The sequence below is a fragment of the Panthera tigris genome, chromosome D4 (assembly GCF_018350195.1).
Source record: "Panthera tigris isolate Pti1 chromosome D4, P.tigris_Pti1_mat1.1, whole genome shotgun sequence".
Classification (NCBI taxonomy): domain Eukaryota; kingdom Metazoa; phylum Chordata; class Mammalia; order Carnivora; family Felidae; genus Panthera; species Panthera tigris.
The window spans coordinates 61,639,197-61,654,139 of NC_056672.1; the positions used below are offsets into that span (position 1 = coordinate 61,639,197).

The 14,943-nt window shown below is 37.2% G+C and overlaps 1 protein-coding gene across 2 annotated transcripts in view; it reads left to right on the plus strand.

The window, feature by feature from the left end:
* The window catches only part of STX17 (syntaxin 17), a 74,464-nt gene that overhangs the window by 10,475 nt on the left and 49,046 nt on the right, over positions 1-14,943 (plus strand). For both annotated transcript variants that reach the window (XR_006210654.1, XM_042964757.1), the window contains exon 3: positions 10,538-10,603. Coding sequence is in view for 1 of the 2 variants with exons in the window: in XM_042964757.1 (XP_042820691.1) it covers positions 10,538-10,603 (66 nt within the window). In the remaining variant the exon portion in view is untranslated. The remainder of the gene's footprint in view (positions 1-10,537; positions 10,604-14,943) is intronic.

Sequence of the window (14,943 nt, forward strand, 5' to 3'; positions counted from 1 at the left end):
TCATGACCTGAGCAGAAACCAAGAGTCCGACACTTAACCGACTGAGCCACCCAGGCGCCTTGAGGAGAGCTCATTCTTTTAGCACTATAATAATATAGAAGTAGGGTTGTTTACTTTTGATTGATCATACCTGGGAGGGAGGTTGATAAGGTGTGTTTTAAAGTCCTGAGCTCATATCAAAGTGCTCAGTTACAAAGATGACAAGAATTTAGCAGATAAGTTGATTCTGAAAGGCAGAAATAGGTGGACTGTTGTCTTATGTTACCTTTGAGGTTCGGCGTGTCTTTCATTTCCCTTTTCTTATACTTATTCTGTATGAAAGTGCCTGCCATCATTCCCTCAGGTCCTAGCCACATGTACCACCCAGTCAGTCATCAATGGAAAAGCCAGAACCCTGGGAACAAGGGAGGTAGGGATAGGAAGGATTTATTAGCGGTTTGATTAGGTGTGCCAGACTTCCTAAGAAAATTATTCCAGAGGTATATTCCTCTTTGTCTACCATAACATTTTTACTTTAGCATTTTGTGAAATCTTTACTTAACGTGAAAGTTTTAGACAATGTTGGAATAATTATAATTCACGGTGTAGGGGATATCTGCAGCTAAGCAAACTCCTACTGATCTGTGTTTTATTCTATGTTCTTGATCATAATACTGTCTCTAGGATTTCTAGTTTTGCATGAAAGTGACGTGTGTGTGTGTGTGTCTGTGTATGATTGAATAGCATATTTTAATAGTTTATGGTAACGTAAAAACATTTAAAAGCTGCAATGTTCACCATGGACAAAAGAGTTAAGAGCTAGGTTTGGGCTCCAGGTGTGTGACAGTGCCTTATTTTAAAAAAGGCATATTCTTCCTGGGGGAACGGTGTAGACAGATCACATATTTATTATGTTAGCCATCCGTCATCCAGTATGAATTTAAAAGAAGAAAGTCACACTGAAGGGAAATTGAAGGTCAGCCTTAGCGGAGTGACGCTGCAACACCCGAACACAATGGGTGCAGTGTGCCGTGGGCACCTGTGACTCTGCCACGGGTCCTTCAGCACTACACTGTATTGCACGTGGTAGATGTGATTAGATTGTGATGCCGAAACCCGAAGTGTTAGCATCCAGCTTTCTTGGCTAACGTAAGATAGACCTAAGCACAGCGGATAGAAACAACATGATTATATGCTTGGGACATAATTTTCTTTGTTTCAGGTTGCAGGGTTGGGAGGAAACTTACTGCGTAGCACGTACTGTGTTAGTATATGGTTAAAGTACAAGTGGCAGAAAAGCCCCAAGTAGCGTATCACATCAGATAGGCGTTTTTCGTTTTTGCTTTTGTTTTGAACCTCTCACAGTTAGGGAGCACTCCAGGGCTGCAGTGGCAGCTCAGCGGTCATTAAAGACTCTGGCTCTTCTTATCTTGCTCTCGGATCCTCAGCTGGTTTCTATCTTGCATGTAAAATGGCAGCTCCAGCTTCAGCTATTACATCAGCTATTATGTTCCAGCTAAGATGAAATAAAGAGAATCATATTGTTGCTAACTGTGTTCTTTTTTCTGTCAGTTCCCTCTTTTTTTCTTTTAAAGAGAATCCTCCTGTTCTTGTTTCATGGATGCAGTATCATCCATGGGGTATTATTATTATTTAAGTTTTATCTGCCTCTTTGTCTGTTTTTCCTGAGTTTCTTTGTTCTTTCTTCTTTTTAAACTTAATTCTTATCTTCTCCACAACTCACTCACTCTCTCCCTTTCTTTTCTGTGTCAGCCTGCAATATTATGGACTTTGCTTTCCTTGGCCAGCTGTTGATATTTAAGAGTGCTAATCAGAAGGTATTTGTGTGTGTAGCAGGGAGTAGGAAAGGTCTGGTAACTTGGAGGGGGAGCGAGTGAAAGATCGGTTTTCATGGGGAACTACCAGACACTCTTGTGCAATGTTGTCTTCTGTGGTGACCAGGGCAGTGTAGTTGCTTGGGCCTGCGGAGAGGGCATGTGGTAGATAGACTACCTGTTCCTTCCCTAAGCTTTGAACCAATCCTTCTGCCCTACCGTATACATCCTCCTGGCTGCCCGGTAGCTGGTACGTCTGGTTACCGAGCCTTTCGGTAGTAGTGATGTGCCCGTTGGCTTGTCACTCACTGCCTCTCCCACACCATTCACTCCTTCTGCAGCCTCATGTTTCGGCTTTCTCGGGTCTTCTGAGTCTGCAACATGTCTGTAATCTTTCGATTTTCTCAAATTTGGTTAAAATTTCATGTCCACTGATATCTTCTGTTATATTCTCATTATTCTTATGAATGTATACCTTTTAAAGTCCTTTATTGTCATTTTAGTTGGGTTTTAGAAAAGAGCAGAGATACATGCTTGTGTTCAATCTTCCAGGTTTAATGAGGAGGAAAATTATTAATTGCAAGAAATAAATATATGTTAGGTTTTCATAAGTGTTGGTGTTTGCTATTTCTTTTATTGGTAGCTCTGAAAAGTTCATAAAAAATTAGTTTTCTAATCCTGAAGAAGTTTACAGTGCAGTTAAGAAAATAGGAAATATTCAGAGAATAATAGGTGACATATAATTGTGAAAATGAGTGGCATGAACTGTTCTGGCAGTATGAAGCACAAACTACATGGTGCAAAATCAAACATTATCAGTCTCATTGATTTGTTATTTACTGATTTGTTTTGATTTGTTTTTAAACCTGTGATTACAACCAAAAATTTTCCATTTCTCTTTTTAATCTGAGAATGTTTATTTCAGTCTTTTAATCTCACCCCCACCCCCACCCCCTGCCCCATTTTTTTCTTCCTGACAGAACCTTGATTCAGTCTGTCTTCCTGTGCTTCAGAGTAGGAAATCTTCAGCACAGGTGGTGAATAATGTTTCTAATGGTAGTAATTACATTCTTGTTAGTGTGTGAATAGCAACTGTATCCTAGAGTTGTGGCTAATGAGACTGGAGGGAAAGCCTGTTTGGGATATGGAAACTTCTGGAAAAGATTTTCCTACTGGTAGAAAGATACACATGAGAGGAAACAGTTCTGCTTCTCCTGGCCTTGCGTCTCCCTGTTGTATCTGGAACAATAGCTAGTAGGGGACAAATCTGAGGACAAAAACTTTCTATTGAGAGTGGTAAAGAAGAAAGATAGGACTTAGGCAGTTGGTGAGCTTGTAAGCTTCTGAACTAAACTACCTTCTAGGCTGCTTCTGAGGGGAGATAATAAATGTCCTTATTAAAGCAATTTGAAATTTTTGAGTTTTCTGTTATTTGCAACCAAACACATCCTAATTGCTTCAAGTTACAGCATTGCTTTCACTGGTCTCTCTAGTGCTGCTGTGTAGATGGACAACAATGTTTTGTAAAAACAGCACAGTTCAAAAACGCTTGTCAGTAGTTCTCACAACTAAATTTTAAAGGATTTACTTCTTGTAATTTTTTTTCACACATACTAAATCACTTTAGCTTTTTCCGCTTCTCCAAAAATTTGCGATGATAGATTTTAATAATGTAATATAAGTTAGGTATAGCTTGTAGCAAGTAATAGGAAATCTGAACTATCTTACTCCTTATTTTTCTTTTTCTTTTCTTTTTTTTTTTTTAACGTTTATTTATTTTTGAGACAGAGAGAGACACAGCACGAACGGGGGAGGGGCAGAGAGAGAGGGAGACACAGAATCGGAAGCAGGCTCCAGGCTGTGAGCCATCAGCCCAGAGCCCGACGCGGGGCTCGAACTCACGGACCGCGAGATCATGACCTGAGCTGAAGTCGGACGCTTAACAGACTGAGCCAACCAGGCACCCCCATTTTTCTTAGAATTTTACTGGGTTGCCTGGGTGGCTCAGTTGGTTAAGCATCTGACTTCAGCTCAGGTCACGATCTCATGGTTCGTGGGCTCTAGCCCCGTGTCGGGCCCTGTACTGACAACTCAGAGCCTGGAGCCTGTTTCGGATTGTGTCTCCCCACCCCTCTCTCTCTCTCTCTCTCTCTCTCTCTCTGCCCCTCCCCCGCTTGCACTCTGTCTCCACCTCCCTCAAAAATAAATAAACATTAACAAAATTTTTTAAAGAATTTTATTGTTATAAGAGATAAGGTCATTTAGTTCAACCTCCACCTAAGACACTAATCTCTTCTACAGCTTGCTTGACACGTGAGCAAATGGTAATAATGCATTAGGAGATTCACACTCCTGGGAGGTAGGCTTTGTGCTTTGTTTTGGGGGGTGTTATTTTTGATATTTTGTAGGCACAATGAATTATTTTTCACTATGGGGTAGATATCATTATTTATCTTCATTACATGAGTAATATTCAGTTTATGGCTTTCGATCATTGGGCTGTCTGCTAATATTATGCAGCATTTCTGTTACAGTGTTTGATATTTTCTGTGTTGACAATTATGTCACCTGTGAAGACAAACTATTTTATTTCTTCTTTCTCCGACTGTGTCCTTCCTTCCTGCACTGGCTAGGGCCTCTGGTGTGATGTTGAATAGGAGTGGTAAGATCAGACCTCCTTATTTTGTTCCCAGTATTAAGGAATGGCCTTTTACCACTAAGCATGATATTAACTGTAGCGTTTATGTAGATGCCTCTATCAGGTTGAGGACATTAACTTCTATTTTTAGTTTGGTGAGAGTTTTTATAATGAATAGACATTTGTTAAATGGTTGTCTTTACATCTACCATCTTGCTAGTTTTGTATGTTTGCCCCATCTGTTCTTTGTCCCCTTTTTCTTCTTTTACTCCCTTTTGGATTAATTGCATGTTTTTTTAGAAATTCCATTTTTCTCTTTTGTTAGCTTATTAGTTATACCTCTTTGTTTTTATTTCTGGGTTTTAGTGCTTGTTTTATAATTCAAAGTATCCATCTTTAACTTTTCACATTCTACCTTCAAATAATTATATATATGTGTGTATACACACACACACACACACACATATATATAAATCACTTCATGTAATTATAAGAACCTCATAACAATATACTTCTGTTTCCTGTCTCATGATCTTTATAGTATTATTGTCATATATTTTGCTTCTGTATATATTATTAGCCCCACAATACATTGTTATTTTTGTTTTTAAACAGTTACCTTCCAAAGAGAGTTTAGAAATAAGAAAAAATGTTTTATATTTACCTATATATTTACCATTTTCAGTGCTCATTACTTTGTGTAGAGCCAGGTTTCTCTCTGGTATCATTTTTCCATCAGCCTGAAGGACTTCCTTTTTATTGCAGTACAGGTCTGCTAGTGATGAACACTGTCACTTTTTTTATGTTGGAAAAAAGGTCTTTATTTTCCTTTCTTTTCTTTTTTTTTCCCTTTGTTTTTGAGAGAGAGAGACAGAGCGTGAGCGGGGGAGGGGCAGAGAGAGAGAGAGAGAGAGAGACAGACAGACAGACAGACAGACAGACACACAGCTGTCAGCACAGAGCCCCATGCAGGGCTCAAACTCATGAAATGTGAGATCATGACCTCAGCCAAAGTTGGATGCTCAACCAGCTGAGCCACCCAGGTGCCCCTATTTTGCTTTCATTAAAAAAAATATTTCTCTGGGTATAGAATTCCACGTTACGTTTTAGTTTGTTTTCAAGATGTTGCTCCGTTGTTTTCTGGCTTGCATTGTTTCTCAAAAGAAGTTTTCTGTCATTCTTGTCTTTTTTCGTTTGTACTTTATGTGCGTTTTGTCTGTGGCTGCTTTTATGACTTTTCTATCATTTTAAGAAATTTTATTGTCATGTGTATTATAGTTTTCTTCATTTTTCATATTTCTGGCATTTCTGGAGTTTCTCAGATCTTATGGATTTATAGTTTCTATCAAGTTTTGAAAAGCTTTGGTTATTCATTTTTCAAATATTTTTTCTGCCCTCTCTCTTTTCTCTTGGGAGTGCAATTACACGTATACTATGATGCTTTCAGTTGGCCCAAGACCTGCTGATGCCCTGTTCATTTATTGTCCATCTTTTTTCTTCCTGTGCTTTATTTTGGATTGTTTCTATTGCTATTCTTTTCTTTGCATTGTCTTATCTGCTATTAATCCCATCCATTGCATTTTTCATTTCAGATGACTTTTTTAACTCTAGGAATTAAATTTTTAAAAATATCTTTCATGTCTTAGTGTGCTCATATTTTCTTCTGCTTTCTTGAACACAGGAACTACATAACTTTTTTTGTAGTTATTTGTATTAGTTAAAAACATTAAAATTTTTATTGCAGTGTAATTGACATACAATGTTATATTAGTTTCGGGTATGCTGCATATTGATTCAACAGTTTTATATGTTACTCAACACTCACCCTAAGTGTAACCACCATACAATGTTACCATACAATGTTATTATAATACTATTACAGTATTATTTACTATATTCCCTATGCTGTACTTTTCATCCCTATGACTTATTTATTTTATAACTGGGAGTTTGTACCTCTTAATCCTCTTTACCTATTTTGCCCCTTACCCTACCCCCTCTCCTCTGGCAACCACCAATTTGTTCTCTGTATTTATGAGTCTGTTTGTGCAGTTACTTTAATTGCCTGTTATTCATGGTAAATATCTTAATGCATTGCCTACTGGATATATGTTTTAGTAAAGGCTTGAGGGAATAATGTAAGAAGTTTTTGCTGTTTTATCCTAGAAACCCAATGCCTTGCACCATGGAAGTGTTTCATGAAATAGTGGGTGGAAAATATTAGCCAAAAAATGGGAGTAGGCTTAGAGAGAAAAGGTAATGATAACCACCTGGACTGTTATAAGGAATTCCTCTGGTGTGAAAGTATTCTACAGCCCAAGCCCACATTTTTCTTTTGGCCCTGGAAGCAACGTTGCTTTCTCTCAGTTTCCCCTCTCTCTACTCATAAAGTATTATTATAATGAATTTTTTACGTGGTCATGAATATTTCATATATATGAACAGATAAACCCTAAAACTATAAAATTTTAAAACTGAAATAAATTTAGTGATGACTTAATTCAACCTGCTCTTTTTATAGAATAGTGAACTGAGGTCCAAGTTACTGATTTGCCCAAGTTTACAAACCTCACACAACTAGTCATTCTTTTGTTTTAAATATTCATTTATTTATTTTGAGAGAAAGAGATTGAGCATGTGCACACAGGGTAAGGGCAGAGAGAGAGGGAGAGAGAGAATCCCAAGCAGTCTCCATGCTTCAGTGCAGAGCCCAATGTGGGGCTCAGTCTCACGAATCATGAGATCATGACCTGAACTGAAATCAAGAGTCTGACTCTTAACCAACTGAGCCACCAAGGTGCCCTGTCATTTTTTTTTTAATTCACGTATGATTAATCTCCAGTGTTACATTAGTTTCAGTTGTACAAAATAAAGATTGAACAATTCTATACATTACTTGGTGTTCATCCCAGTAAATATACTCTTAATCCTCTTCACCTATTTCACCCATCCTCTGGAAACCACCAGTTTGTTCTCCATATTTAAGATTTTTTTTTTGTCTCTGTTTTTCTTAGTTTGTTTCGTTTCTTAAATTCCACATATGAGTGACATCATATGGTGTATGTCTTTCTCTGACTTATTTCACTTGGTATTATATCCTCTAGATCCATCCATGTCGTTGCTACTGGCAAGATTTTATTTTTATGGCTGAGTAATATTCCACTGTATATATACCACATCTTTATTCATTTATCTAATATCATAATTTCTAATATCCTTGTCTATTAATGTCATTATCTCTATCATATGAGTCTGTTTCCATTGATTCATTTTTCTTGCTCTTTTGTATGCATGGTAATTGTTTACTGGATGCCGGACATGATGAACTTTACCTTGTTGGATACTGAACATTTTAAACTTCAAGTATTTTTGAGCTTTAAGATGTGTGAGACACAGTTAGTTATTTGGGGGGCAGTTTGACCCTTTTGAGTCATTCTTTGAAGCTTTATCATGAAGGATTAAAATATTCTTTCTTCCGGGGTGAATTTTTCCCCATGAAGGGCAACACTTTGGAGTATCATACCCGATGTGCAGTTTATTGCAAGGTTTTCCCACTCCACTCTGACTTGGGGCTCACATGCACTGCTTCTGGCTGTGTGATCTCTGGAAATTAGTCCACCAAAGGAAAAGGAAACTTTTCAGTGGTTCTTTTTCTGACCTCAGGTAGTTTTCCTTGTGTGAATGTGCTGACTTATACTTGGCTGAAGACTCAAAAGGAGAACCTGCAGGTCTCTGGAGCTGTCTCTCTCAGTGTAGTCATCTCCTCCCATTGCAACTGTCTCTTCACATGCAGCTCTCTCCTCTCTGGTACTCTGGTCCATGAATTCTAGCAGCCATGGCCTCCAAAAATTCTTAACTCTGTTCTCTTAACATTAATTTTTCTTAAAATATCAGGACAGATTAGTGTTGAGTAATAAATTTAAAAGTGGGTTATTTTTTGGGGTGCCTGGGTGGCTCCGTCGGTTGAGCGTGCAACTTCGGCTCATGCCATGATCTCACAGCTCGTGAATACGAGCCCTGCATCGGGCTCTGTGCTGACAGCTCAGGGTCTGGACCCTGCTTCGGATTCTGTGCCTCCCTCTCTGCCCCAACCCACTCACATTCTGTCTCTGTCTCTCTCAAAAATAAATAAACATTAAAAAATAATAATAAAGTGTCTAATTTTCAGGGGTGCCTGGGTGGCTCAGTTGGCTCATGAGCTCATGGCTTGTGAGTTCAAGCCCCACATCTAGCTCTGTGCTGACAGCTCAGAGCCTGAAGCCTGCTTCAGATTCTGTCTCCCTCTCTCTCTGCCCCTCCCCCGCTCGCACTCTGTCTCTCAAAAATAAATATATGTTAAAAATAATCATAAAAATAAATAAAAGTGACTTATTTTCAAACATATATTTTTTATTTCTTTTTTTTTTTTAAGTTTATTTATTTTTGAGACAGAGACAGCATGACTAGTAGAGGAGGGTAGAGAGAGAGAGGGAGAGAGAGGATCCCAAGCAGGCTCTGTGCTGCCAGCCCAGAGCCCAATGCGAAGCTCAAACTCACGAACCATGAGATCATATCTGAGCTGGAACCAGGAGTTGGACACTTAACTGACTGAGCCATCCAGGCACCCCTATTTTTGGCTTCTCTTCTCATCTTTTTATTAATACAATAACACTATCTAAAAGAGCCTTTAATACCAATTAAAAGTTTTAAAACCTAGGGAAAGAAATAGAAGAGCATTCATACCAGATCTGATGGTATCAGTTTAATTTTTCTTATAAATGAAAGTAGTTTGATAGTGGTTTTAAATTTGTTTGGTGAATATATTTTCTATGTTATTTTTAAGCTTAGTAGTTATTGTTTAGTTCTTAGATGAGGTAAAAACATTTAGGAGTATCTAAAGAGCTTTTTGCTGCATTATTCACTGCCAAATTTAAAGAATATGCAGAATAAGGAATATGAAAATGCCCGAGAAACTTTTTTAGTGCTCTTTTGTAATCTGTTACACCTTTCATGCATATATGGGACATTTTCATGTTTCTGTCCTTTCATTGTATTTCTACATTGGATTTTTTTTTCTTTTAGTGTTGTAGTATACCAGAAATATGTTTAATGTCATTATTCACAACTGCTAACATATTATTTGGATTTTTCATTTCAACCAAAAATAATATGTGATGTTTGATGTTGATGTTTATATGCTGTGTAAGTATTGTGCTGTAATGTTACCACATTTTGCTGTGGTTCCTGTCAGATGAAAAATTTGCCATTATCATACGCATAAAGTTTCTTCGGTGAAACTCTGAAAACTAAACATTGTCTTGATAAAAACTGAAGCATGTATATTAAATGTTCATTCTCATTTTTGTATACTTTCTAGTCTGCACTATCAATGTAACTTTTTCTCAAGGTCAGATTTTGGTTTTTAATAGTTGACACTATCACTGACAAACTTTTAAAATTCTTCATGAATAGTGAGACTATCTGATGAGTACCCTTAATCTATTTATTTTTCACACTTTTACATTCTCATTCTTTATTTTTTCATCTCCAAAGAATTTTTTTATTTTATTTTATTTTATTTTATTTTATTTTTTTAATTTTTTTTTTTTCAACGTTTTTTATTTATTTTTGGGACAGAGAGAGACAGAGCATGAACGGGGGAGGGGCAGAGAGAGAGGGAGACACAGAATCGGAAACAGGTTCCAGGCTCCGAGCCATCAGCCCAGAGCCTGACGCGGGGCTCGAACTCACGGACCGCGAGATCGTGACCTGGCTGAAGTCGGACGCTTAACCGACTGCGCCACCCAGGCGCCCCTCCAAAGAATTTTTAAGACAAAGTACACTGGTTTTTTGTTTTTTCTTCAGTAAAATGAATTATATCTAGTGATTTTTATTTGTTTTACCATTTGCCAGAATTTTGTGTGTAATGTTTTTGAAAATTTCCTACTTGTATTGTCATTGAACCATTAACTGCAACTATAAAGTCCATAACTTTTAGCTGGTATGTTTAAGTTTGGGTAGGTGAGTGGGGATTTTTGTGGATAAGTAGAAATAATCAGTTTAGTGATTAAACAAGAATTCAGTACCTTTCCTCTCTTTTATGTAGTATCAAAGGTGCCGAATCTGGGATAAGTTGCATGAAGAGCATATCAACGCAGGCCGTACAGTTCAGGTAAGTCTATTACATTGTTTCTAGTAGATCAATATGAAAAACAGTCTTAAGAATATTTTGCTAAACTAAATAGTCTTGTGGCTGAATCCTTTTATGTATATTTGTAACTATTTCTTTAAGGGTGCATTTTTAGCAGGAGTCACTGAATCAAATGTCATACATATTTTTAAGATTTTGATTCATAATACCAAAATTTCCTCCAGGAACAAAGTATCAACTTATACTCAAAATCAACGCATTTTCCAAAAACCTTATGTACATTAGTATTATCAGTTTCTCAAAATTTTGCCTACTAGTAAGTTAAAATAATGTTGCTTTTGTTGTTCTAATCTGGAGCTTTTATTGCTTTGAATGGTAAAAGTTTTTTTCATATGTGTCTTGGATAGTAATATTTCTTTTGTAAATCGCCTGTTCATGTCCCCTGCATATATTATGTTGTTGTCTTAAAAAAAAAAAAAGTTTATTTATCTTAAGAGAGTGTGCACATGTGCAAGTGGGGGAGGGGCAGAGAGTGGGAGAGAGAATCCCAAGCAGGCTCTGTGCTGTCAGCATGGAGCTTTCTCAGGATTCTCTCTCCTGCTCTTTCTCTCTGCTCCTTCCCTGACACATGCATTTTTTTTTTCTCTCTCTCTGTCTCTCAAAATAAATAAACTTAAAAAATTTTTTTTTAAAAAGAACTTCAAAACGATACTGTTACAGTAACATAGTATTTATTACAAGTGTTCTTTGCAGTTATTGTCTTTTTAATAAATAAATGTTAATTACTTAAATTTTTAAAAATCCTGGAGCACCTGGGTGGCTCAGTCGGTTAAGCGTCTGACTTCGGCTCAGGTCATGATCTCGTGGTTTGTGAGTTTGAGCCCTGCCTGGGGCTCTGTGCTGACAGCTCAGAGCCTGGAGCCTGCTTTGGATTCTGTGTCTCCCTCTCTCTCTGCCCCTCCCCACTTGTGCTCTCTCTATCAAAAATAAATAAATATAAATGTAAAATTTTTTTTTTAATTTTTAAAAGTCCTATATTTACATAGTTAAAAGTGAAATAAAAGTAAAAGCTTTACCTTACCCTTCTCCATCTCTGTGTCCTACTTGGAAGAAACCACTTTTAATCCTTTTGGCCATTTTCCCTGGTATGTAGCTCTTTATTCCTTAATATAATGTGAGAATGCTATTTCTTAATTAATCAGGTTCAGACATTACCTCTTCTTACCATAATAGGTGGTGATCTAGCTTTCTGCCCAGCTCTGGTACTTTCTTTCCGCCTATACAAATACATACATTATAATTTTTGGTTAAATTATAAATCATTATTTTATTATTTTGATTATAAAAATACTGTTTTCTTCTAAACCAAATAGTGAAATACAATATTGTCTTTGCTTTTTTTGAAGTTAATATTTGTCTTTTTTTTAATTTCCTAGCTTTCTGTGTATTCGTAATTTTTTTCTAAATGCTCCACATCTTTGCTATGTGCTATCAGTGATAATTTTCATATGTCCAAATATTCTACTTCCATTCTTTATCCTGAACACTCCCTCCTGTAGCCCTCTTCCCAGTTCCAATCTGGACTTCCTTTCTAGGCTTCTTGCACAGGTGCTGTTCTGGGACTTCCTTCAGCTGCTGTTATGTGTTGGGTCCCTGTCTTCCTGGGTATCATGTCTTCCTCATTTTTGGTTTACTCCATTGTTTTGTTGGAGTACATCTCTCAGTAGCTCTCTAAATAAGCTCTCTAAATTTACGTTGGAGGTAAATTTTTAAGTTATTATGAGTCTAAAATATACCCCTTTTCTCCCCTTACATGTGATTGCTAATTTCAGTAGGTATAGAATTCTAGCTGGTATTCTTTCAGATTTGAGGGTTCTCTAGTTTAGTGTTGCTCTTAATGAAGCTGATATTGTCTGATTTCTCAATTTTTATATGAGATCTATTTTTTTTCCCCCCTCTTTGGAAGCTTTTGTAGTCTGTTTATCCCTGGTGTTCTCAAATTTGATGATGATGTGCTTTATGTTGGACTCTTTCAGTCTAAAAATTTATGTTCTTTAGTTCTGGGAAATTTAAATTATTCAATATGTTATTACTCTGTGTTTTTTCTTTGCTTTTTTTTTTTTTTTTTAAATCTTTAATTGCAAGAATTGGCAAATGATGGCATTTTCCTTGGATGACCCTCCAGACATCAGTAGCTGGAGGTTTGCTCTGGTTCAGTTTTCTAAAGAAGAATCCTTCTCTTCCTCCTCCTCCCAGGGCAAGTAGGCACTTATTTTTCAGTCATAAAAGCAGGGTAGGTGAAGGATGCTGGGCTTTCATTGTTCAGTACACGCTTTCACATAAATCCCTTCTTTTAGCCCTGTGCCTGGTGTTTCTGAATCTAAAGTCTGTTTTTCCAAAGAATGCATCTCTGATCTTCTTGGATTTCAAAAAGGTTACTGTAGCTGCAGTGTAGTGAATAGATTGGGATAGAATGAAATGATTGCAAGAGATCATTTAGGAGAGATTACAGAGATAGTGGAGATAGAGAAAAACGGATTGACTTGAGGTCTAGTAGAAATTTGACCTACCTCTCTATATATGTATTTTACTGCTTGCCAACTAGATTATAAGCCTGAAGATCAGGGATTGTGTCTCTGCTATTTGTGTATATCACAGTACCTGCTGTTCATCAAGATTCAGTGTTTATTGAATGGTGCTAAGCACGTAAATGTCAATGAGATTATTATGACTTGGATTTCTTGCCATCTTCACTGTTTAATATGTTAGTAAAAATCACTTATTTTCTTGAGACAGTGGTTATGGTCAGAGTGTTTACTGATTAAAGAATATATTGACCTCCATTAATGACCTCCATCTGGCACAAAAGATTTATGTGTGCCATAAAAAGAATGAGATTGAGACTGTTTTTAGATGTAAGTATTTGCTTAGTTTTATTCATATATGCTCTGAATTTTGTGTATAGACTAGTTCTTGGCTAGTTTGTATAAAACTGATTTTTGGACAGTTTTATGAACAGTTATAATAGAGTTTATAGGTTTCTCATTATTATGTATGGTAAGAACTATCTGCTCACTTTCATTATAGTGTCTTTGTTGAAAGGAATTCTTAATTTAAACATAGTCTAATTGTCAGTCTTTTGTTTTGTGGTCTTGCTTTGGGTGTCTTATTCAAGGAATACTCTCCTGAGATCAAGAATATATTTTCTTATATTTTCTATTGAATGTTTTCAATGTTTTACTTTTAACACTTATGTTTTGAATCCATCTGAAATTGGTGCTATGAAGTAGATACAAATCTCCTTTATTCCATTTGGAAAACCAGTTCTCTCACTATTAACTGATTACTGCAGTGCTTTTTACATATCACAATTCCATATATGTACGGGTCTGTCTCTGGTCGTTTTTTTATGTAAAAAAAATGTTTAATGTTTATTTTTGAGAGAGAGACAGACAGACAGAATGAGTGGGGGAGGGGCAGAGAGAGAGGGAGACACAGAATCTGAAGCAGGCTCCAGGCTCTGAGCTGTCAGCACAGAGTCCAACGTGGGACTCAAACCCATGAACCTTGAGATCATGACCTGAGCTGAAGTCAGACTCAACTGACTGAGCCACCCAGGCACCCCTGTCTCTGGTGTTTCTGTTCCACTGGTCAGTTTGTCTATTTCTCCATCAAGTTCCACACCATCTTAATTATGACAGCCTTATGATAAGGCTTGATATCTGGTAGGACAGTGTTTCCATCTTACTCTTCCTTTTCAGGACTGATTTGGCTATACGTATACCTTTAGTCTTCCATATAAGATTTGGAATCTGCTTGTCAAAGTCCATACACAATCTTGTTGGGAATTTGGGAATTGCATTGGCTTTATCCATGTATTTAGAGAAAATTGACATGTTTACAATGTCCAGTTTTCCTACCTATGAATATGGGTGGTTCTTGCACTTTTTATGTCTTTTTTAATATTCTGCATACAGATAATGATAGATTATACTTTTAAAAAATACCTGCAAAATGTTTCCATTCTATTTGGAATTTTACACGATGACCTTGCTATTCCCCAACCAGCAGGTAGAGTCTGATTCCCTTCCTGTTGAATCTGGGCTGAGGCAGAAATAATGCCTGATTTCTGAGGCTAAGTCAGAAAGGTCAGATAGATTCCCCTGGTTCTCTGAGGGTGCTTGCTCTGTGGAAACCTCAGCATCATGTGAAATGTCCAGCTATCCTGAGATCCCTTTGTGGGAGATAGCCACAGCCACAGCTGAGCTGTTAGGAACTTGCAGCCTCAAGTGCCAGCCACACGCGTGTGAGCCATCTCAGACATTAGAGCTTTCGGATGACTATAGCCTCAGCGGGTGCCT